Source organism: Vigna unguiculata, chromosome 3 (genome assembly GCF_004118075.2).
Source record: "Vigna unguiculata cultivar IT97K-499-35 chromosome 3, ASM411807v1, whole genome shotgun sequence".
Taxonomy (NCBI): Eukaryota; Viridiplantae; Streptophyta; class Magnoliopsida; order Fabales; family Fabaceae; genus Vigna; species Vigna unguiculata.
The window spans coordinates 2,104,146-2,129,348 of NC_040281.1; the positions used below are offsets into that span (position 1 = coordinate 2,104,146).

A 25,203-nucleotide genomic window follows, 5' to 3' on the forward strand; every position below is an offset into this window, starting at 1 on the left:
AACGGCTCAGGCCAAGGCTTTCACCGCATCAACACTTGTTCACATCAACACCTGTTCACATACGTGGCAAACGCAAACTCAACGTCTGTCACACACCAGCGTGGTGAGGGAAGGAAATCCCGCGTGAACTTTAACCGCAATGGAGTTCCGCTGGGTTCATTCATTTCGAAGCCAACCACGGTTAGAGTAAACCCAACCAGGGTTAAAGACATGTACTGAGGTAGTTTATAAAGAGACACTGACAATGCCGGAAGAGGCGTAAACATCTAATCCAAATAAAACCAAAACACCTTCAAGGGCACCACCACCACAACCACCATGATGTTGGGGGAGACCCACCGCGCAAATCCAACCGTACACGTGCCACCGTGGCCGCTCATCCACGAATCCTCGCCGGAGATCTTTTCACAGTACACCGCCAATGCCGATTACTCTCCGTACTCTCTGCAGGAAGCGCTCAGCGCGCTTCAGCACTACGACTCAACTGATGCAGAGTCAGATTCTGATGTCCCTTCCCTGGAATCGGATGTTCCCGTTGACGCCTACTCCTGCGATCATTTCCGCATGTTCGAGTTCAAGGTTCGGAGATGCGCACGTGGCAGGTCACATGACTGGACCGAGTGTCCGTACGCCCACCCCGGCGAGAAGGCTCGCCGCCGTGATCCCCGCAAGTATCACTACTCCGGCTCGGCCTGCCCCGATTTTCGCAAGGGAAGTTGCAAGAAGGGTGACGCATGCGAGTATGCGCACGGGGTTTTCGAGTGCTGGCTCCACCCAGCCCGTTACCGTACTCAACCGTGCAAGGACGGCACCAGTTGCCGCCGGCGCGTGTGTTTCTTTGCCCACACGCCCGAGCAACTAAGGGTGTTGCCGCAGCAGAGTCCACGCAGTGCTGACTCGTACGACGGTTCTCCTCTAAGACACGCGATCGAGTCCTCCAAGGCGGCGGCGCCCTTCGTGTCTTCTCCCGGGTCGGTGTCGCCGCCGGTGGAGTCTCCGCCTATGTCTCCGATGACTCGTTCCGGGTCTCTGTCTGTTAACGAGATGGTAGCTTCGCTGAGAAACTTGCAACTGGGGAAGATTAAGTCGTTGCCTTCTTCCTGGAATGTTATAGGGTCTCCCGGGTTCGGGTCACCCAGAGGACCCATGATCCGGCCCGGGTTCTTCAGTCTTCCCTCGACCCCAACCCAGGCTCCGGTTCGCGGTGGGGTGAATTACTTTGATCTCTGGGATCAGAGTTGCGAGGAGGAGCCTGTGATGGAGAGGGTGGAGTCCGGGAGAAACATAAGAGCGAGGATGTTTGAGAAGTTGAGCAAAGAGAATGTTCTTGACGGGTCGGGTTCGGGTGAGCCGGCGGTTCCGGATGTTGAGTGGGTGTCGGAGCTTGTGAGTCGCTGATTTGATTTTGCTACTGTTCCCTCGGTGTGTATAGAATACGGGGGAGAAGAAAACGAAGAATGGTAGTAGGAGATTTATTTTGGAGGAAGGATCCACTTGTGTTCTGTAAATAGCCTATTCCAAAGGTATGGGTGAAACCGAAGAAGTTATTAAGCGAAAGAAAGAGTATAATCGTTTTTTGCAGGGATGAACATCCTAAGCATTTGTATAGGTAGCAGCGGATGATGATGATGATGAAGTTATATAATTCCCGTGTCTTAACTACCGTGTTTATTTTCACTGATCTCATCTCATTCATGTATAAATTTCAGATATTTCTCATATCTTATGAACAATTCAATCCTCCAAAATAAAATCTTTACACATTTGATCTCCATTTAGTGTGTTCTAACATGAGATACATCGAAAATAGAGATTTGGAGTTTGCGTGGCAAGGGTGGCAAACGAGGAAACTAAACTAAACTACCATTCTTGTTGGATTGGTATCAACAATTGATGCAAAGGTTTTCCCTCATCACCTCTTTCAGCGTACATGGTCCCCATTTCCTTTTAAGGACCTCACCATTTTTCTTTTTTCTTCATCAAAGAGTATTTATCACTCTATCTGTAAAGATTGCTTCTGGTTTCTCATAAAGATAGTGTTTTTATATAAAATGAATCCCCCGGTTTGAGGGAAGAGTGTTGGTTGGATGGCAACAGGTTTTTGCTTAGAGAAGAAAAGATAGTGTTTGAAATGAATTATTAATGGGAGTGAAACAACAACAGACAAGATGATGGGGGTTGTTGCACTTTGGAGATAAGATTCTCATAGAATTGACTCATAAAATATGATACATACAATTGCAAGTGCATATTCATAAAACTTCAAACAGAATATTAATATCCTCCACATTATCCCAAACATCCAAGCCCACTGAGATAAAATCCACTTTCTTGTGTTTTGAATTGGATTCATACCTTCGTTTTTGTCTCCCCGATTTACTCTCCAACCCATCATTTTTCGACTCTATTCTTTAAATTTAAAAGCTACGTATCATCATGCTATGCTAAGTTTAATTAACAAAAATTACCGAGCTGTTTACTTGATTTTTTTAAATGCTTATACTCACTGATTCACCCTTTAAATAATAATTTGTAAATGTTTAGGATTGATATATATTGTATAATGCACTTCATTTCTTCGTCTTTTTTCCTTAACCTTATCCTTTTTCATTTTTAATTGTAAAGTCTACAGTGAAATCCCTCTTCGGATAAAATATAGAAAGAAAAAAAATAGTAAAGAAATCTGTTCCTTATCAAATCTCATTCTCTTGCTTTTCCCATTTAGGGAGGTTGGGAATGAGTTTTATGGAATTTTATCTAGCATAAGAATATCATCAACTTGGTATATGCAAGTTATAAAGATTTGTAATGGTCTATAAATTATTGATTTGAGTGACATTGTTTTTGTTATAGATTATCTTTGCAGATTCTGTGATGTTTGAATTTGGGTTGTGGATAAGAGGAGCATAATAACAAATGAAGCAATGTTACCATGTTTACTTCGGGTCGGGTGCGAACAGCTGGTTAGCATGTTCACCCATTTTTATTATTAAATCAAAAATCAAAATCCACAATTTAAAAATTAAACATTTTATATATTATTTTAAATTATAATTTAATTTATCAACACTTAAAAAAAGTTAGAATCAAAGTTTGCCTATATGTTGTATAAGTTTATTAGGACTTAGCAATAGGCCCAGCAAGGTTAAATAATCACAATCAATGAAAAAAGAAATGAGAGCTTTTTCTTCCTGCACTTTCAAGATTTTCTCTGTATCTTCGAAAAAATTTTAAATCACAAAAATATCCTTTCAAGGTTATACAGATCACATCTTCAAAAATCAATTTTCGATATATATATATATATATATATATATATATATATACCTCCAAAAATATCCTTTGTCTGCGTGGTATTGTTCAAATAATTAAAGAATGTTTTTGAAATTTGAAAAATTTTTGAGATGCAAAAAAAATCTTAAAGGTACAGAAAGAAAACCTCAAAAAAATATTGTACAATAAGTTAAATAAGTTTAGATTTATTTTTTCTGGCTATAAATTGCTTGACTTTATTAGTTAGTACTGTTTAGTGAATACGTTTTTTAAATAGCTTGTGTTGTGATGTAACCTTTTTCTAAGACAATGATGAGTCATTTTTTAAAGTATTAGTTTCTAATTTAATTTTTTATATTTATTTTCACTTTAATCCTTAAAATATTTAATTTTTTTATGTAAAACATGATCTTTATTATATATTTAATTCTTCATTTACTCATAATACATTCACAATGATTTATAATATTTTATATTTTGAACGTTATTGTTTTCATCGTGTCTTTAGTATTATATTTTAAGATATTTTATCTATTACATTAACAAAAATGTTATATTGTTCAAAAAATATGTTATTTTTATTGATTTTAAATTAATATAGAAATATTGAGATATAATATAATACTATAAAAGTAAACTCACTGTGTAAAAATCTATAACAAGTAGAAGTAAATAAATTATTTAACTATGAAAAAAATATTATAATAGCTTTAAATTAATTACAAATTACAAATTCGAATTAAAAATACCCTCCAAAGTATAGTTTATGTGTAATTAAAATTTAAGTACCAAATTATATAAGCGTATCCAATTCCATCATTTATATTTATGAACTACTTTAACTTATGAGTTTATTAAGCAGTAATAATTTAATTAGTCAATTAACGACTTCAACAGCCACTAACTTTTAAGTATCTGTCTAACTTAATTTTCAACTCATTTTACATTTAAAGGTTATATTATTTTAATGTAAGGATTAAATTAACAATGTGTGGAGGAAGATGAAGCATTTTTCCTAAAATGATCTCTATGTTTAATCATATATATTTTTTAATATTGTAGCTTTCCCTATACTTTTGAACGAGGATTTGTGTGCTTGTTTGGACTTTGACCTGATTGTTACACTAAATTTAGATGAAAAATAATAAATATATGTGGAATAGACGAATATCACTCTATAAAAACTACATTTTTAAACAGTTGATGTTTTGACAGTCATGTGTTGTGGAATAAATGATTCAATATTATTAAGAAGTAAATTTTCAAGTTTAATACACACTTGAAAAGTCGGTTTGGAAAAATAAAATATTTCTTTATATTTTTAGTTGACGTGAAACTTTTAACATATTCTCTCATGTTAAGATATATAAAGCTTGAACGTGAGACTATTTATTAATGGATAATTCGATAATAGGTAGAATAATAGACTCAACAAATAATAAATTTGGTTAAAATAGATTATAATTTATGACTCAGATAACATGTTATAATTAAAATGTAGACTTTAAGTCTAATTTAGTCTTATAAAATCAATTTATAAGTTGAAATTTACACTCATTTATATATTATAAATCTGTCTTATTTATTACTGATGTTATAATTAAAATGTAGACTTTAAATCTAATTTAGTCTTATAAAATTAATCTATAAGTTGAAATTTACACTAATTTATATATTATAAATCTCTTATTTATTATTGATGTGATATCTTTAACTACTATTTTTTATTTTTAACAATCTTTTATATATATATATATATATATATATTATGAAATTAAATATAAATAATTTATGTAATTTTACTATAAATATTTTTTATTTATAATATAAGTGGTTTTATATTTAAAAAATTATAGTCAAATTAAAAAAAACGGTTAAATTAAGAAAAAAACGGTAAAATTAATAAAAATATTTTTTTAGAAAAAAAATATATTTAAAAGATGAATTTAAAAAACAAAGATGAACACTAATTTCTTTATATATAAGGATAAATTTAAATTTTTTTATTTAAAGTTAAATTTGAGAAACAAATATCAACACAATATGTGAATATAGGTGAATATAGATAGATACTTACTTAAAATGATCATGAGAAAAAAATATACACTCTTAAAAGAATGATTTGTACAATTTTTTTTTATCATCGATGTGAGATCTAAAATAAGTTTTATGATCTATATCTTAAAAGTGTCTACACATATTAAAGTACAAACAAATATCACAACATTTCAAATTTATTTTCTTTTCCGGGGTGAAAAAGTTAAAAGTTATTTGTTACTTTCTACGTTATCTGTGTACTCGTAACGTAAAACACTTGTATTATTCTAAAATTTTTCGTGTACATCTTTCTTTTTATCTATCTCTTTCCGATATGTAATAAAAAATATTATACGGTTAAATATATTTTTTATTTTTCAACTTTTAATAAAAATTAAAACTAATTTTTTTTAGAATCTTTAACCATTTTAGTTTTTTTATTTTATAAATACATATATTTAATTTTTTTAATTAAATTTTATTAAATTTTATTAAATTTATTTAATGTTTCAAACACATTTTATTATATTATTTTAATTTATTTATATTATTTAAAATATTTTTATTTTAATATTAATTAAAAAACGTGTTTGAATTATGAAATAAACTTAATAAAATTTGAAAAGTTATTAATAACGTTACTAAACAATAACGGTATTTAAAATTTTGAGATGAATATGAAATGAAAGTTGTTGAAAAGGTGAAAGAGCAGGGACAAACTGCGACCAACAAGGTTGGTCTCTCTGGCATAGTCAGTGTTTTGATGATATGTTATAGTACACACTAGAACACTAGAACACTACAACACTGGACACTAACACTATAGAGCCAAATTTGCGTGTGTTTGGCAAAGTCCTTTGTCAGAGATTATAATAGCCTGCAACAACTGCATGGCATGTGGTAAGACCCAATTCCACACGTCCTTTTAGTGCATATATTTTATATAACACTCACCAACTTATTTTGAACTAGGATCACACCCTTCAAATCCTACACTCCTATCGATCGGTGTTTCATCGTAGGGTTACATATTCATACGAAGATTTATTAGAGAAATATAATATCAATGAGACATGAACTCAATTATATAAGGTATTGACATTATTTCTAACTAAAAATCTTAAGATAATGGATTTATAGATTTTCATCTTTATACAGTATCTCATTTTTTCATTCTAACTTAATGTGAAATTTAGACTCACTTAAATTTAAAAAAAAAACAATATACTTGCACAAATACACAAAAACAGAAAATGGATATCACTTTTAAATTTCAATCAACACTACATTGTAAAATCCTTAAAAGAACTAAACTACCAGAACATTGTTAAATTAAGATCAAATTAAAATCTTTAGAAATATGAAATTTGAATAGAAAAAAGAAATAAATAAAAGAACTAAAATACCAGAACATTGAGTGAATCAAATTGCAACACACACTACACAAACTCCCTTCTTGTGTAAATTGTTCTTCAACTACGATTGTATACATGGTACATTATATTTTTGGAGACCTCTTTTAAAATGTTAGCCAAGAAATAAAGTAAAAGGAGATGTGTAGATGAAAGAAAAAGAAGAAATGAAATGAAAATAGACAAGACAAAAATAAAATAAGTATAAAATGGATTATATTTATTTAATAAAAAATTCAATTTTAATTCTTGCAGTTAAAAACACTAAGTGAATAAAAATGTCACTCTCTCTATCTCATTTTATAAAGTCATGTAAACCTTTTTTTTTATAGTTTTGCAAATTGATGTCATTTAAACTTTTATTTTTTATATATATTTTCAAATTGATTTTCATTTACTTCTTGAAATATGATAACAATAATTTTATTTCAATACTATTCTTTATAAATCAACGTAACTTGTTCATTCTTAACCATGAACCAATTAGGCTAACGATAATATTGCTCAACGATTATTCTTGCATTGCAATATTATTCTAAACCCTGAACTATAATTAAGTGTACTTATTATTAAATAAAAATAATATTTTTTTTGTCATATTTTCATTAAGTAAATTTATGTAATAGTTAAAACACTTAAATTAAATTTTAAATCTTTCATAAATTTGAAATTTTTTTTAGCTGAATCTATTAAAAATTACTTATGTAGTTTTTTTAATGAAGTATATATCGTTTAATTTTTCTATTAATTAAGTGATGTGACTTTGATATTACATATTTATTCTTGTAAAATTTTGTAGTTAATATAAAATGATGTATATTGTTGTTAATATAAATCAATAAGTAATATTTTATTATCTTTTAAAAAACATATTTCAAAGGACCGTCATTATAATATTAATAATAATAACGATCTCTTAGGTGATGACATGAAAGTCACGTCACCCAGAAACATGACTACTTCGTTATATCAACATGTTTTTACTTAAAATAAATTAAAATCATTTTACATTAATCACAAAAACCTTAAAAACCTTATCTCTTAACGTATAGATACAAGTATATATATATGTGATAGAGTAATAAAATAGTCACTTCATTCGGCTAACAAAAATTTGGATAATAGAAACTGAATTGAAAAATAAATTTTGGATATTGAGTAAAAAAAACAATCAAAAAGAAACTCAATTAAAAAGAAGAGTTTAAAACTTAATTAAATTTAGTTAAAACCTAATATTTGAGTAGTATAATGATAAAAGTAAATTGAGTAAGAATGTGAAGAAACTTATTGTTTAGCAGCCGCCGGTTAGATATGATTTGGTCTGTCAGCATTTCATAATTAACGTTGTCGTTTTCATCCAACTAAGTTACATCATTAACACAATATCAAAATATTAATCTGTAGACCTAATTCCAAGCATATTGTAAAACCAAAACTTTGTAACTGCTGATACTATTAAGCACTCACTTTCAAAGGCTAAAACATCATATCTTTCAAATCCCTCTGAATTTTGTAATTCTACAGTGATAAAATTGAGGGAGAGAGAGAGAAGAAGAAGAGAATATGATATGAGTACTTTTTGTTGCATTCCATTACACTCATTGACTCAGTCTTTGCCTTGTTTCATAAGATAAGCAGCTCCATAGGTTACAACACTGAGCAAACTGGCTAGGAGTTAGGACACAACAGCAACAAGTAAAACAAAACAAATCATACAAAGGAAAAACGAAACAAATAAAACACCTCTATCACTGTCTCTGTCTCTGTCTGTGTCAGTCAGACAAAGTCAAACTTTTCAAACCCTCCACTTCCCAATCCATTTTATATAATACATTTCACTCTATTGTGTTCTTCACTTTCAAATCTTCTCTCTCAGTTCATAGCCATGGGAAGAGCTCCATGTTGTGACAAAGCTAATGTCAAAAGGGGTCCTTGGTCTCCCCAAGAAGATGAAACCCTAAAAAACTATCTCAAGAAGCATGGCACTGGTGGCAATTGGATAACTCTCCCACAAAAAGCAGGTTTTTTCTCTTTCCTTTTTCTTCCACTGTTTTCTTTCGATTAGGTCTTTCCTTATTTTTCTTTAATCATAGGCCTAAAGCGCTGTGGGAAGAGTTGTCGTCTGAGATGGCTCAACTATCTCAGACCTCACATCAAGCATGGAGGTTTCACCGATGAGGAAGACCAACTTATCTGCAACCTTTATTCAACCATCGGAAGTAGGCAAGTTCTTTCTTTCTTTCTTTATAACTGTGACAACATAGATTCTGCAGTGGCATTGTTTTACAAGGTTGTGGTTTTTGGGGTTAGGTGGTCTCTTATTGCGGCTCAGTTACCTGGGAGAACAGACAACGATGTGAAAAACCATTGGAACACTAAGTTGAAGAAAAAGTTTTTGGTAGCAAACACCAATGCCACTGTCGATACTGTTTCTCCACAGTTCACGACTTCCACTGCTCCTCACTCTCAAGTTGAAGACCGTGTCTTCGATCATGAGAACTTCATTCCATTACCTTTAGGATCTAATGTCTCAGGTTTTGGCAGCAGTTGTAGTGTACCAGTACCCAATGAAGTTTCAGTTGTTTCAAACTCAACATTGGTGAAACAGGAACACGAGACTCAATGGTTTGGCTTCCATGACGATATTGAAGGTGAAAATGAAGCACTTTTGCTTGATTTCGTGTACCAAGATCTCTTGCTTAATAATGGGTTTGTTTCTCAAGAAAAAAACAGCGAAGTTGCCCCATCATTTGGCTAACAAAAGCTTCTCTCCAAACAACAGCACCATTTCAGAAAGAAGAAGGAGACATCATGGCATATTGATTTCATATAATGTATGGTATTAATGATATATGATTGTGATTTGAATTTGATTGAAGTAGTTAGGTGTGTAAGAAATTATGCGAGGTTTTCAGTGAAGAATTCTACATCCTTTTTTAGTTTCTTTATGAAATCTTGATTGAAAAATGTTGATGAACGTGAATGGCAGTGGACATGAAAGTTGCGTTGGGTGTTGAGGAATTTCTAAGCTTAGAAAGAAACAAAAAGAGGGGTCCCCATCTGACAGTAACAATAACTACATAGATGAATCGTGATAGTGTGTCTCTTTCACCATTATCACATGTAAAATGGTGAAAAACAATTCTTTCACATAACCTTACGTTTAGTTGTTTACTGCAAAAGTTGCTGTGTTTTGTTGTTTTTTTTTTCAGTCGGAACATTATATTTTTGCATGTGGGGTTGGTGGATTGCATAAATAAATGCATCATTTGAACAAACATTGGAGTAATGAGTAAAAACTAAGTATTAATGTTTTTTATTCACCTACTTAGGCATGTATTAAGGAAGATAGCATTTTACAGGGAAGGTGGTTTTCAATGAATTATCACATAAAACTGTGCTATCACCTCTTTATTTCTTTTCACTGTAGATGAATTTTTTTTTTCAATTATTCAGGCTCCACAATTTAGTCCCTCGCGTTACAACACTTTAAAAATTACCAACACATTGGTTTGATAAAATGAAATTGTACCATATTCGGTACGATTTCGAGTTGTTTTTGTGAAAATTTTTGAAGTTAATTTCCTGTTTAAGATCTTTTTAATTTCAAATATGTGGTTTTTAATTTTCATTTCAGATAGAAACTACTACTTTTAGTTTTGGGAGATTTAAATTGAATTACAAGATGTGCAAATATACTGACAAAGAAATTAATCATTTTGAAGTTATAATTATTCGACATATATAAAAATAACGAATAATGTATTTTCTATGAAATACAAGTTTATAAATATAATAGTTTTAGTTTGCCCTTTATTAAACATCATTTATGGTTCAACTTAGGTCTTTTTTTCTCTTAAAAATAATAAGTATTTCTCTTATCGTCAAATCTATAAAGGTTATATTTCATAGATACTAAGTTGAAAAACATGAGCAAACATAACTTTTACGGCTAGAATAACAATATTCAGTTCTAATAAAAAAAACAATATTCATATTTTATAAGGTGAACTAATGTATTTTTAGCCAATAAAAGATAATTGTTTCAATTTTTCGCTTGTTTTAAAAACATTTTTTATTTTTAAGTCTATAAGATCTTATATTTGAAATATTAATTAATTCTTTCATAGTCAAATATTGGAAGTTTTTTGAATTGTTCAAAGCTAATTTGACTACCTAAGTGGCATGCTTACAAATCAGATTTGAATTTATTTTTTTCTATTATTTTAAATGTTTAGCATTTTTATTCAAATATCTTGTATCCTCCTCTGATTTTAAAAATTTTCATTTTTCTTTGACATAATAAAAAAATTGAAGTGTACACATTAACTTTTGGACATTCTCTAAGAAAATTCAATCCAATAAAAAAGTACACCGATAAAAAAAAACAAAAAAAACTAATGCTGATGTTAACCATATTTTTTTTATTAAAATTGTATTGGTTCCGATCAATTTTCCAGTGGGTATTTCAAAAACCGAAAAATTATTTTAATGTTAAAAGAACGTTTGTCTGCAATACGTATTTATTCACCTTGAAGAAGACTACTCGGTAGCTGCTGCGTTAATCTCTACGAATCCCCATGTAAGTATAGTAGATTATTAAGATTTTTTATATTTCATAAATGGACATTTCTTTTTAGCTTAAAATAAATAATAGGATTAAATTGAATGACACCAATTCAAAACCAAAATCTGAAATCAGAACCTCAACATAATGACGCATGCATATTTCTTGTTAAAATAAAAGTTAAATATATTTTTTATCATCCGTAAATTAGAATTAATTTTTCTCCAAAATTTTGAACCAATTCAGTCCCTTGTCTTTAAAAATATGTAGATTTAATCTTTTAAACCAATTCATTTTTAAAATTTATTTAACATTTCAAACACATTACTCAACTAAGATTGAAACGAACAGATGTTAATCTCGATGTAAATAAACTAAAATACTATAATGAAATATGATTGAAACATTAAATAAATTTAATAAAATTTTATTAAAAGAACTAAATCTACAATATTAAGAGACTAAATTAATTCAAGATTTTCAAGAAGAACTAAATCTACAAGATTGAGAGACTAAATTAATTTAAGATTTTCAAAAAAAATTAATTTCAATTTTCACTAAAAAAATATATGTAAACCTTAAAATAATATTTCCGTTTCTATTTTCTGATTAAAATATTTTCTTTTTTAGCTTGTGATTTTCCAATAAACTAAAGCATTGTCTGACCTAGATACAACCAAGATCGACTATTTTTCATTCATTATTGTCCACTATGACTTAAATCTGAGATATCCACGGATCACTCCGAAGAATAATATTTAAAGGTAACCAATGCATCAGCATATAACGAGAACTACACCGTATAAAGCACGACATTGAATAGGGTGACGCATCCCAGGAGAAAGTAGAAGTTTTAAAGGGTTATTGAATTTAATAACCTTTATATACATTTCTGGTCTGCTTAATAATTTCATAGATAAGCAAGCATGAGAGGGAGCAGAATTCTCCGTGTCACTGTTTTTACAAGATCATGCACGTAAATGCCTGCAAAGTTCTAGCTTAATCAAAGCCAGCAGCAAAATCAATAAGAAATGCGTAAAATAAGGTTGTCAAACTTTTCCTGAGAAGCAACTTTAGACGATTCATTCCAAACTATGATTATACAAGTGAACTCAACTGTGCAAAGGTTGATATCGAACTGGTGCACACACAAACCATTCAACTGCACATTGATTGCAATACCAACCAAACTGAAACAGATTAATGAATATAGCATAAATCAATAGTGTCGCAGCTGAGAAAAGGGACCTGCTCAAAGTGCCATCTCAGCCTGCAAAGCTGCCAACTCATCTTCCTCAGCAGTGGGCTTTGAGGATGCAGGGCGAGTGGGTTGTCGCCCAGCAGGAACATGCACTGGAGCTGCTGGAGCTGTAGTTGCCGGCTGAAGAAGCTGCTCTTCCAATTCAGCACCCTCCAGCTCTTCAAGTTCTGCTTCCAATTCATCCTGAAATGGAAAAGAAATTCAGATTTTAGAATGCTCCCCCACATGTGACATAATACATTATAACTACGCTCAACAACTAAACAGATCATTCTAAGTTGCAAAGAGGACAAATGCTTATAAAGGTAAAATTAGAGCAAACGACCTCGTCAAAATCAGCTGCTGCACCAATGGGAGTAGACAATGCTTCCTGAATTTGTTTCATGTTCTCTGTCTGTTCGTTGATCTCATCCATGGTCTTGTCAACATCATCAATATTCCTGAAAAATAAATACCGCAATTCAACAATGTCGCAATCAGAAGCCCATTAAATAAGACGGATGCACTAAACAAGACATCTCTGTAACATGCATAGAGATTTTCCATATTACAAAAAATACAGTAAACTTGTCAGGCTTTCGAAACAAGCCTAAAAATCAAAGATGTAAAATGTGGAAGAGTATATCAAGAATGAAATCACAAATGTACGTACGTTGCTTTTTGCATAGCCTTCATAGCAGCTGCACCAGTTCTCAATGCATCAACTGTTTCAGTGGTAGCCTTGGCACCTTCCAACATTATCATCTGTAACACATTGTCAGCAGAAAATATAAATGATACTCCATGCACTGAAACATTATCATACCCATAATTGTCAGAACTAGTGTGGACTGGCTCTTGGACAGAAAAAACCGGTAACTGATCCAACCAATCCTCAAAAATAAGATTTCAAAAAACAGACAAAAAAATAAAAAAGGAAATACAGGTCTTGAACAAGCTGACCCATGTAAACTAGTCATGCATGGTTCACATAACTGATTGAACAAGACCCTTCTACTTTCTTTTGAAAAAATTAGAAACTTATTTTACATCATATTGATTATTCAGTTCCGATTTTAAGACCAAAACTGACTTATTCTTTTCCTAATTTGCCAGATGAGAGACAAATAAGAGCTTGAAATTCAAAGAGTTTAACTCACTACTTATTTATTACCAGAAGTTTCACTTCATCCATCCACTTTTACCAATTCAATGACACTAGTATATTTTCATGTATTTTTATAAAAGTATGCTAATATTCGCATACGCTGTTAAATTTAATTCTTATTAATATAATAATAATAATATTTACACTTTTCAGCCTAAAACTTTTCCTTATAATGATTCAAATGACTAGGTCAGTTTCAAAAATATTTGTTGCAGCTGCTGAATTTAAAGTGCATTCACACACCTGGTCATGAATACGCAGCTGAAAATTTCCAAGCTGTTCTATTTGCTGTTCATATAGCCTCTTCCTCTTCAAACACTGAATCGCCGCTGCATAAAGCAGAAATTAAAAAACAAAAATTCATAATGGATTAATACACCATTATGAGCGAACTGGCTCGCATTTTAAAGAATCCTCAAGACTTGAGGACAAAATTTTATTTTCAGAAAAAATATGCATACAAGCTTATCCATGTAAGTTCAGTGAGAAGTGGTGATACAAATGGCAAGAGTATTGGGGTTCAAACATGCTGCATCTAGTGGAGTTGCACACTCCAGCTTATCAACTGCATTTCTGATTTTTTTTTTAAACAAAAGGTTCAACAAAACATTAATGGATAAAATAATTTCTTTTATTATTTTTTAAAATTAATCTGGCCTGTGCCTCTCATTTGTCACTAAGCTAATTTTATCAAAATTGCCTGCAACACATAGGATTTCCCAAATGACATGCACATCCACTGAAAAGCATTCTATGGTTGGCTTATGCCGTATCATTGCTCCAAATAGTGGAATTGTCAGATTGCCACACTTGAAAAAAATGAGGTTCCCGCAGCAAACAATCTGGGTGAGGTCATAGAAACCTTTTGAAAGAGACCTTATTATTTTGTTTGATTCCTAAATTGTTGTGTGTTGGTACAACCCTCAACTCACCTCTGCTGCCATCCTTTTACACTCCTCTGGTTCTTCCCTCGCACTAATGGTCCTTTCTGGTTATTTCCTCACTCTTCTATTTGGCCCCTATTTCTTTGGTTCCCTTTCTTTGCTGCATGATCTGTTTTGTTGTCAAGGAAAATGGATGTTTTTCTGTGTGCTCTTTATGAGTAACTGTTAGGTTTCTTAGAGCTAGAAACCCAAGCTACTCGGGCAGAACTCACTCACACCAACACAGAAAGAAACAGAAACAAACTTTTATTATTCTCTCAAAGAATGCGTCCAGGGAAAGACAACAATTCCCCCCTCACAGGATCTGTTATGACTCCTGTTTACACTTACAAAAACAAAACGAATACCCCCTTTTACAACACTACCCCCCTTCTTATTTATACTTTTCCTAAAACAAACTTTCATTCCCCAACAACCTACTAACAGACTAACTAACTAACTAACTCAGTTCTTATTTCTTCTCACATACACCTTTAATATTCTATCATTACTCCCCTCTGGCTGAGCAACCTTGTCCTCAAGGTTGAAGTCAGGGAACTGCTGTTGGATAGTTGTGACGTCTTCCCAAGTAGCTGCTTCTACCCCTTTATCCTTCCACTGAATTAAGACTTGCGGTCTTGCATCTTCCTTCCCTGGTATAGGTCCCCATCTGTTATCCAATATCTTCTCTGGAAACCAATTAGAGGTCCTGCCTTGCAAACCTTCTGGCAGGTCTTTCTCAACTTGATGAGTGCCTACTGCTTTTTTTAATTGTGAAACATGAAATACTGGGTGGATCCTGGCAGTTTCTGGAAGTTGTAATCCAAAGGCTACTGGACCTACCTGTTTCAGCACTAGAAAAGGACCATAATTTCTAGCAGATAGCTTTGGGTGCAGTCTGGTGGCCATTGAGACCTGTCTATGGGGGCGAATTTTCAGAAAAAACCCAGTCCCCTACTTGGATGGAGGATTGTTTCCTGTGTTTATTCGCATATTTCGTCATATGCTCTTGGGCTCTTGCGAGGTGGAACTTGAGTTGGCTCAAAGCTTCATCTCTGGTCATGAGATCTTGTGCTACTGCTTCCACAATGGTTTCTCCTGGAATAAATCTGCTGATGGAAGGAGGTGGTCTGCCATAAACTATTTCAAAAGGGGATTTTTGGGCTGCCCCGTGAAAACTGGTGTTATACCAGTATTCTGCCCATGAGAGAAAGTGAGGCCAAGATTTGGGTTGTTCTGAGCTAAAGCATCTCAAATATGTTTCTAAGGTTCTATTTAAGACTTCAGTTTGGCCATCTGACTCAGGATGGTACGCAGTGCTCATGTTTAACTGTGTTCCCTGCATTCTGAATAACTCCTTCCAGAAGAGACTTAAAAATGTAGGGTCTCTGTCACTAACAATAGATGCAGGAATCCCATGTAGTCTCACTATTTCTTTGGCAAACACCTCTGCTATGCTCTTGGCTGAATAAGGGTGTTTAATTGGTATGAAATGCCCATATTTACTTAGTCTATCCACCACCACCAAAACTGAATCATACCCATTGGATTTTGGTAGCCTGACAATGAAGTCCAAACTAATGTCCTCCCATACTGCATTGGGTATGGGTAAAGGTTGTAGCAACCCTTGTGGTGAAGATGCTAGGTACTTGTGTTGTTGACACACCAAACAAGCAGCCACAAAATCTGTTACCATCTTCTTCATTCCAATCCAGTATAGTGATTGGCTTATCCTCCTGTAAGTTCTGAACACCCCTGAGTGACCTCCTGTAGATGTGGTATGGTATTCAGCCAGCAGTCTTGGAATCCAAGCAGAGTTGGCTGATAGCACGAGCCTGCCTTTATGATGAAGTCTTCCATGTTCTAAAGTATACTGCCCCTGCTTCCCAGGGTTCTCTTTCAGCCCTTTTATGATCTTCTGTAATTCTGCATCTTCTTCCACTTCTGCCAATATCTTCTGGAAGTCCTGCCAGAATGGTATGGACATTATAGTCAATTCTTTGTCATCCTCCTCATTCTCCCCCCTTCGAGAAAGGGCATCAGCTACTTTGTTGGATGCTCCAATTTTATAAACAATATTAAATTCATATCCCATCAATTTGGCCAACCAATTCTGCTGGTTTTGTGTGGTGATGCGCTGCTCTAACAAATACCTTAGACTCCTCTGATCTGTATATACTGTAAATTTTTGCCCCAATAAATAAGGTCTCCAATGCTGGATGGCTAAAACTAAAGCCATCAACTCCTTTTCATAAATGGACTTAGTTAAGGAAGTGTCCGATAGGCCTTTGCTGAAGAAAGCAATAGGACGTTTGTCCTGTGTTAGCACAGCACCCAGCCCACTGCCTGATGCATCACACTCAATGGAAAAAGGTTGGCTGAAGTCTGGTAGTTTTAGAACAGGGGCTGTTGTTATAGCTTTCTTTAGAGCCTCCATAGCCTTAGTGCTTTCTTCATTCCAGCAGAAACATCCCTTCTTTAATAGACATGTTAATGGTTTTGCTACTTTTCCATAGTCTCGGATGAATCTTCTATAATACCCGGTCAACCCAAGAAAACCCCTCAAGGCTTTAAGATTTTTTGGCAAAGGCCACTGATGAATTGTTGCCAGCTTGTCTTGATCCATCTCTACCCCTTTTTTAGATATTATGTGGCCCAAATATTTCACCTCTTGTCTCCCAAACTCACACTTCTTTTTATTTGCAAAGAACTGTTGCTGCTGCAGTGTATGCAACACCTGTTTTAAGTGACCCATGTGATCCTCCCATGATTGGCTGTAGATTAAGATGTCGTCAAAGAACACCAATACGAACTTCCTTAAATATGGCTGCAAAACTGTGTTCATGGCACATTGGAAGGTTGCTGGCGCGTTGGTTAGCCCAAAGGGCATGACCAAGAACTCATAGTGGCCCTGATGTGTGCGGAAAGCTGTTTTCTGTATATCCCCTTCATACATCCTGATTTGGTGATAACCTGCCTTCAAATCAACTTTGGAGAAATAGGTAGCACCATGTAGTTCATCCAATAACTCTTCTATCACGGGTATTGGAAATTTATCAGCCACAGTGACCTTATTCAAGGCCCTATAGTCTATGCAAAACCTCCAACTCCCATCTTTTTTCTTTACTAGGATGACTGGACTGGAATATGGGCTATTGCTGGGCCTGATGATTCCCGATTTCAGCATTTCCTCCACCTGTTTTTCTATCTCAGATTTCAGCAGATGAGGGTACCTATATGGTCTCACATTGACAGGGTTTTCACCTACTTTGATAGGTATTTTATGATCAATCCCCCTCCTTGGTGGCAGCTCCAGTTTTTCTTGGAAAATGATCTTATGTTCCTGCAAAACCTCCTCCAATTCCTCTTGCTGCTTGGCTGACAATCCTTTCCCCCCTTCTTCCTCTTCGTGACTGATTAATCCCAACTCCCACACTAAGGAGACTGCTTCAATTTCAGTTTCCTTCAACAGGGCTTGTGGTGTCACAATTCTTTTTGTCAGAGTGGGATCCCCCGAATGTTCACCACTTTTCCAGCCACATTAAAACTCATGGTTAAGGTGTTCCAATTTACCTTAACTTCTCCTAAAGATGCTAGCCATTCCACTCCTAAAATCACATCAACTCCTCCTAATTCAAACAGGAAAAATGTCTCTTTAACAACATGATTCTCCAAATTAACTTCTACATCTTTGCAACACCCTTGTGTTTGCTTCTTGTGTCCATCCCCTAATCTGACACAGTAAGGAGGGGTAGCTTCCACCATTAATCCCAATTCTGTCACCAATTGTGCTGAAACAAAATTATGACTCGCCCCACTATCAATTAAAATTAATACCTTTCGCCCATTGATATCTCCCTGCAATTTCATGGTATTATTTTGCGTTAAGCCTCCTGCTGAGAACAGAGATAGCTCCATTCTTTTGTTTTCCAACACTCCAATTTTCTCCTCTCCTCCATCCTCCTCTCTACCCTCATTGTTCTCCTCATCTTCTGCTAGAATCACCACTCTCAAGCTTTTTTCTGGGCAGCGGTGGCCTGGCCCAAAAGCTCCTCCACAATGAAAACATCTTCCTTCTTCCCTTCTCTTTAGGTACTCTGGGTAAGGCAAGTTTCTGACTGCCCTGTTTATACTCCCTCCTGTTGTTGGATTTCCACTTGTCCTAGAGCCCATAGATGAGGTTCCCCCTCCTTCTTTCCTTGCTGTACTCATATTGCTGGGAGAAGACTGAGAGTTTCCAGCCCCTTTAAAAGTCTCAGTTCTTGATACCACACCCATTCCTCTCTGAAATCTGGTGTCTGCTGCTGATGTTGTTCGATAGGTGTTTGTTCTTCCTACCCCTGATTCATTAAGAGACTCCTCCACATCCCTAGAGATCTCCATTGCCCTCATTAAATCCCTTGGATCATGTGGCTTTACTTGGCTTCTGATCCGGCTTTGTAATCCTGCAAAAAAATACCCCAGTAGTTGTTCTTCTGATAAATCTGGAATTTGAGCCACCAATCTTTCAAATTCTTGTACGTATTCTTCTACTCCCTCATTCTGCCTTATGGATGCTAATTTCTCAAAGACTGTACTCCTATCCTTGCCTCCAAATCTTTTATTCAAAGCTTCGACAAAACTCTCCCAAGATGGGTTCTTGGATTTCTTTTTCCAGAAGCTAAACCAATGACTAGCGTTTCCTTCCATACTTATGAATGCTAATCGTAATTTCTCTTTTGGAGAAATATTTTGAATCTCAAAGAACTTTTCTGCTCTAGCAATCCAGCCCATAGGATCACTGCCTTCAAAAGTTGGTAACTCTACCCTTTTCATCCACTGCTTCTGGACCTCTTCTTCACTGTCAGAATCAGACTCCTCCTTTCTGATCATCTTTACAACTCCTTTCTTGTTGTTAACAGAATTCTCCCCATTTTCAGAACTCTTCTCAGACCCTTCTTCTGATTTCTTTCTATTCTTGATCATATTTCTGATTTCGTGAAGATTTTCTTGAATCTCCAAGATAATCTTCCCATTCTCGCTGGTCCACCTTTCCAACGCAGCAACTCTTCCCTCCATGATAACAGGCCCTTGGATCCGGCAGGTCGGACCAATTGTTAGGTTTCTTAGAGCTAGAAACCCAAGCTACTCGGGCAGAACTCACTCACACCAACACAGAAAGAAACAGAAACAAACTTTTATTATTCTCTCAAAGAATGCGTCCAGGGAAAGACAACAATTCCCCCCTCACAGGATCTGTTATGACTCCTGTTTACACTTACAAAAACAAAACGAATACCCCCTTTTACAACACTACCCCCCTTCTTATTTATACTTTTCCTAAAACAAACTTTCATTCCCCAACAACCTACTAACAGACTAACTAACTAACTAACTCAGTTCTTATTTCTTCTCACATACACCTTTAATATTCTATCAGTAACCTCCGATGTTATTTAAAGGTTATTTTTCTTATTTATGTAATCTTTTATGCATATACATAGATATACACATACGAACATGTATATAGTGCTGCATTTCAGATAAATCTTATTATTTTCATTACACCCCCTTTCAATACAACATTGAAACTCAATCTAGACCAAGCTTGGTGTTTAATGCATTGTAGCTCAATGTTTAAGTGTTTAATTATAAAATACTTCAATTCTGTTACAAGCAGTTAATATCTGATCTCTATGTTTAGAGAGATTCCAAATATCAATACACCTTTCTGCCAATTCTTAATCTCACTGATTCCTGAACAGTACCAGAGCTTTTAAGTCATACACATGACATTACTACCCTACTGACTGTGCATCTAAAATTGTGTCGCTATGGGTCAGACTACTCAGAGGACCCTGGATTCCACAAATCAATGGTTGGCAGTAGCAGCCCTGCGTACATTAATATTATCAGACTTGAGATTGGGTATGCTGTCAACGAGGTTTGTCAAATCGTGTTCGTAACCTCACTGGACAGTTGTTAAACAGATCCTTCTATATCATCAAGGTGCAACTAATTTTGGCCTTGTTCTTCAACCTTGCTCTGCTCAGCTGCCTCTCAGATTGCATGTCTGATTGGGGGTATTTGACATGGGTGACAGAGAGTCTAATTCCAGTATTCGTTTCTCAGCTTGCATCTCCATGGAGTAGGATATTTTCTTTGTTCAGGAGAAGGTTCTCAATAAGTCATTCATTCTGAATATGTTCCTGTTCAAGAGCAGGTGGCTGATATCCGTGCCAAGCCTTTTTGAAGGCACAGCTCTGTACTCTAAGAGACAAACTCAGGCATGCTCACAGCTCTCACCTTGAGTTAGTGGGGGTGCAATAGAGTATATGATTGTAAGTAGCTTTTTGTATTTTAGCTTCTGTAATGAGCAATAGGCTAGTTCAGTCACAGTTCAGCAGTTTGTTATCACCAAAGTGTTTATAAGGCTTGGGCATCCCTCATCTTCCAAATTGGTTGAGAGAAACTAAAATTATAAGTCAGAGTCTATCTTAAATCCATAGTTGAGTAACCTGCATTGACATTCTCCAGGCCCATGGTCCTGGTTGTGATAGGTGTGTTGGAAAGTTGCTTTAGTTGCAATCACCCATAGGTCACAAACAGTATTTTAGAAAAGGCTACCTACAGTGGGGCTAACAAAGCATCAGTGTGAAGCCACTAGGATGTCTACTATTACATAAGATATATGGCCTAAGTAGTGCTTAATAAATTCTATTGGGTTGTGAATCGTATAGCTTCTTTCCTTGGACATGTTGGTTGCAAGCACAGCCATGACCAGAAAAGAAGTTAGAATTCATTGCAATGAGATTTGTCCACTCTGGCAATCTTTTTTTCAATTTGGGCAACAAAAAGGTCCACTCCAGCTTGGCACAACAGCTCTTGAAGACACAGCAGGATGTCACAACTTTTGAGGCCTGACATAACTGTATGATTCTTCTCCAGATTGCGAATCTGGTCCAATTCATGCAACTCGTGATATGATTCAAGCACAAACATATTTCACTTATCAATTTGCGTTCCCAACAGCTTGAATCATATCAAACTGTATTCACCAATTCTTATCCCAGCTGCTCGGATCATATTGACACGTACATATTGCATTATGAATCATATAATACTAATAACCACCATGCTTATATCAGGAAGTCCTCACCTTACAAACTAATTTTATAAGACAGAGTTAGACTATAAGCCCAAATTGTGAGAGAATATGACGTAAAGTAATCGTTCAACGATAGCAGTAGGTGTGTCAATGGTGTCCATCAGTGGTGGCAGTAATAATAAAAGATCACGATAACAAAATAATTGGAGTGAAAAGTAAATCTAATCAATCTTGGTGGAATGAAGTAGTCACATTCTCTGAAGATAGTCCCATTCAAATTATAAGGGATCATCCAATCATAGAGTAGACTGGCTTTTCACATTCTAAAGTACCTACAGAACTTTTAGTTCATTTCAACTACCACCATGCAGATGTCAAAACAAATGAGACCGCAAGTCTTGTTGAGAAGCTTGACATTTTTTTTTTCTATGAAACTATCATGACAATTTTTTACTAATGCATGCAAGTAGTAACACAAATATAAGTGGAGAGTAGGGAGGCAGTGTATATATAATCGATAACAAGCATAAATGAATTTTGCTACATACCCCTTTTATTCTTTGCTCTGGTGAACTCTTTGGCCCTTTCAACTTCTGCTGCGGCCTTTTTAAGAAGTACTTTCTCTTTTTTCTCTAACATTTCAAGTGTCTGCAGCATTCAAGGAACAAATCACTCAAAATGAGAAAAAAGTTTCTTCAAACAGCAAGTAATTCACAAATTGATCCTTTTCTTTATCAAAGGATGTCTAGAAAAACTATGCAACATTATAGAATACCTGCAAATTGATGCACAGGTTTTAAATGAGGACAAATTAGATAACAGAAACAGAAACTTGGCTACTGAAGCAGTATCGCAACAATAATGTGAAAATAAATATCAAGCAATTTCCTTAACACTAACTGGATAAAACAATTATAAAAGGGCCGAGACGAGACTGAGCGCAAAATAAAATTTGCCTCTATTCCTCCAATTTGTAAATTGCTAAGACTTGACATATGGGAACATCCACCTCGTGAAAAATAAAAATGGTAAAACTACTCAGATTTCACAATATAAATATATGAAACGCAAATTCATCGACTATGCACAATTCTTTCTGTTGAAAAAAAAAATCTCCAATTTGGGAGATCCAAATCCAATTTACCTCGTTTAATTTGTCCAGGGTCGTCAGAGTATTGGCTTCTTGTTTAGGTTTACCAAAAATTCGGGTAAACATGGTTGATTACGAGACAACGATACCTTGCTCGTCTAATAGGAAAATAGATGGGACTCTGTGCACTACAATTCGCAACTCGAACTCCCTGGAACAGCAAAAGAATTGATTAAAATCAAATTCATAGAAAAAGAACGGTGTTGAAAGAAGAGTGGAGATGAAGAACCTCTTGAAAAACTTAGGGTTTATTTTAATTTTTGTTGAGGTTAGATGTCAAGATTATTAAGGTTGGAAATGAAACAGAATGAATAATGACAGATCTAGCAAGAACACCTACCCTTTAGAGGAAATTCACAAATTCAATTGAATGAAGAAAAAGAAAAAAGAAAAACTAAATGGAACTTGATCTGCCCTTTCTCGACTCCTCCACGTGGTGAGCAACTGTTGATTACAAAGTATGATTCCTAATTAATATATATATATATATATATATATATATATATATATATATATATATATATATATATATATATATATATATTATGGATCGGTTAACTGTTGGGTTGGTTAACTGCTTTTAATATAGATATAATTTTGGTGATTTTATTTTTATTGATATAAATTATTTTAATTTTTAAATTTAATAAATGTCATTTTAATTTAATAATTATATATAATTAAGATATCTATATTATATTATATTCATAATTATATAAAAAGAATTTATTTCGATTAATTGCTCTTTAATGACATAGATAATTCTAATTCTTATTATTTTATCTTTGTAACTATATTTTAGTTTACTTTTATAACTGTTGTGTAACTTTATGTTAAGGATTAAATATATATTTTTTTCATAATTTTTAGTAAATTTTTAAATTAGTTTATGTTTTGAAACACATGAATTTAGTAATTTTAATCAAATTTTGTTAAGTTTGTTTGATATTTAATATGCATTTCAGTATTATATTTGAGTTGTTTATATTGTTTGACACAATTTTATTTTAATGTTAAATAAAATACTATTATGAAACACGCTTGAAATATCAAATAAATTTAACAAAAAATTTGATTAAAATGATTCAATCCACAAATTTTTAAAAACAAATGACTAAATTGATTTTAAGTTTCAAAATTGACATTTCAAAAAACATATTTAACCTTTATTTTAACTAGCGTAAACACAGGCGTTATCGCGCTTGTATGTACGCATTTTTTGAATTATATTAATAATTGATGATATTGTAATGTTATTAAGTTAATAAACAAAATAAAAATAAAGTAAAATGTATGGAGAAAATATGAAAAAAATAACTGTTGATAATAGTAGGAGAAAAAAATAAGAAAGAGATAAGTAAATAATTTTATAAGGACTTGTAAAAATAACCATTAATTTTTAAAAATTTAATAAATAATTAAATTATAAAGGATAAAGTTAAAATTATGAAATGTGGACACAAAAGAGAGAATTTTCTTTTATATATAGTTTATACATAGTTATAGGTATAAACCATTTTTTATCAATATATTTCATTTTATTATTTTATATTTTAATTTTTTATAAATATATTTTGAACTCAGTTAACTATTAAAATTATACTATAATATTTTATTTTATTAGAAAAAAAAGCATATAATATATGTGTTTTTACTATTATGATTACCCGTAAAAATACATGTGTTATACATGTGTTAATTTTTATATCATGGTAAAGGTTTATTAGGTTATAAAAGAATTTTTACCAAAATTAATTATAAAAATAATTTAATTGTATTACTTTTTATTATATAAATAGATTTTATTATAAATAATTGTTTGAGTTTAAAAAAATAGTTATTCGTGAGATAAAACTAAAATATATTTTTTTTATTATAAATAATTGTTTACGGATAAAATTGAAAAAAAATATATATATATATAGACAATGTATATTGTTTTAATAATAATGACAAAAATTGTTTTCGTATTATCATAAACAAAAAACTTGATACACATATTTAATATATATTTCCACTATTATATTATAAAATAAATATGAAATCGAATAGTTTAAATTCATATATATTCTCAAAATCTTAAAATATGATTAATTTAAATAGTTTTTTAACGCTTATGATATTTTAGTTTAGATTTTAAAATAAATAAAAGGTTGAGTTTATAAGAATAAGTTAGACTTTTATTTCTTAATTTCTTTTAAATGTGAGGAGCATGAATCATATTGAAGTAATTTTGATTTAGTTTGGTAAGTTTATTTAATTTGATAAATGTTTCAAGTATTGTGCCTCTTCTTTTCTTGATTAATAGAAATTGTATTACTAGATTTCAATATGCTTTACTTGGGT

At 33.2% G+C, this 25,203-nt stretch overlaps 3 protein-coding genes and 1 long non-coding RNA gene across 6 annotated transcripts; 3 read left to right on the forward strand and 1 right to left on the reverse strand.

The window, feature by feature from the left end:
• The first annotated feature begins 237 nt into the window (after positions 1-237).
• Positions 238-1,774, forward strand: LOC114178707 (zinc finger CCCH domain-containing protein 20-like). The gene has a single exon (XM_028064762.1). It carries the CDS (start codon positions 319-321, stop codon positions 1,396-1,398), a length of 1,080 nt encoding a protein of 359 aa, XP_027920563.1. The 5' UTR covers positions 238-318; the 3' UTR covers positions 1,399-1,774.
• Positions 1,775-8,410: 6,636 nt separating this feature from the next.
• Positions 8,411-9,747, forward strand: LOC114179874 (transcription factor MYB87-like). Its single transcript, XM_028066358.1, has 3 exons — positions 8,411-8,743; positions 8,816-8,945; positions 9,033-9,747. Exons 1-3 carry the CDS (start codon positions 8,608-8,610, stop codon positions 9,478-9,480), a joined length of 714 nt encoding a protein of 237 aa, XP_027922159.1. The 5' UTR covers positions 8,411-8,607; the 3' UTR covers positions 9,481-9,747.
• Positions 9,748-12,134: 2,387 nt separating this feature from the next.
• On the reverse strand, positions 12,135-23,310 carry LOC114177084 (vacuolar protein sorting-associated protein 32 homolog 2). 3 transcript variants are annotated; one of them, XM_028062320.1, is made up of 8 exons: positions 23,087-23,211; positions 22,852-23,008; positions 22,256-22,355; positions 13,941-14,026; positions 13,203-13,294; positions 12,876-12,990; positions 12,538-12,733; positions 12,135-12,451 (listed from the first exon to the last, which is right to left on the reverse strand). In XM_028062320.1, exons 2-7 carry the CDS (start codon positions 22,921-22,923, stop codon positions 12,542-12,544), a joined length of 657 nt encoding a protein of 218 aa, XP_027918121.1. In that variant the 5' UTR covers positions 22,924-23,008; positions 23,087-23,211; the 3' UTR covers positions 12,135-12,451; positions 12,538-12,541. The 3 variants fall into 3 exon arrangements, with proteins under 3 accessions (XP_027918121.1, XP_027918120.1, XP_027918119.1); XM_028062319.1 differs by having other exon boundaries at positions 12,135-12,733; positions 23,198-23,310; XM_028062318.1 differs by having other exon boundaries at positions 12,135-12,733.
• On the forward strand, positions 14,041-20,043 carry LOC114177085. Its single transcript, XR_003603097.1, has 2 exons — positions 14,041-14,810; positions 19,721-20,043. It is a non-coding gene; the product is annotated as an uncharacterized LOC114177085 (long non-coding RNA).
• Positions 23,311-25,203: the final 1,893 nt, after the last annotated feature.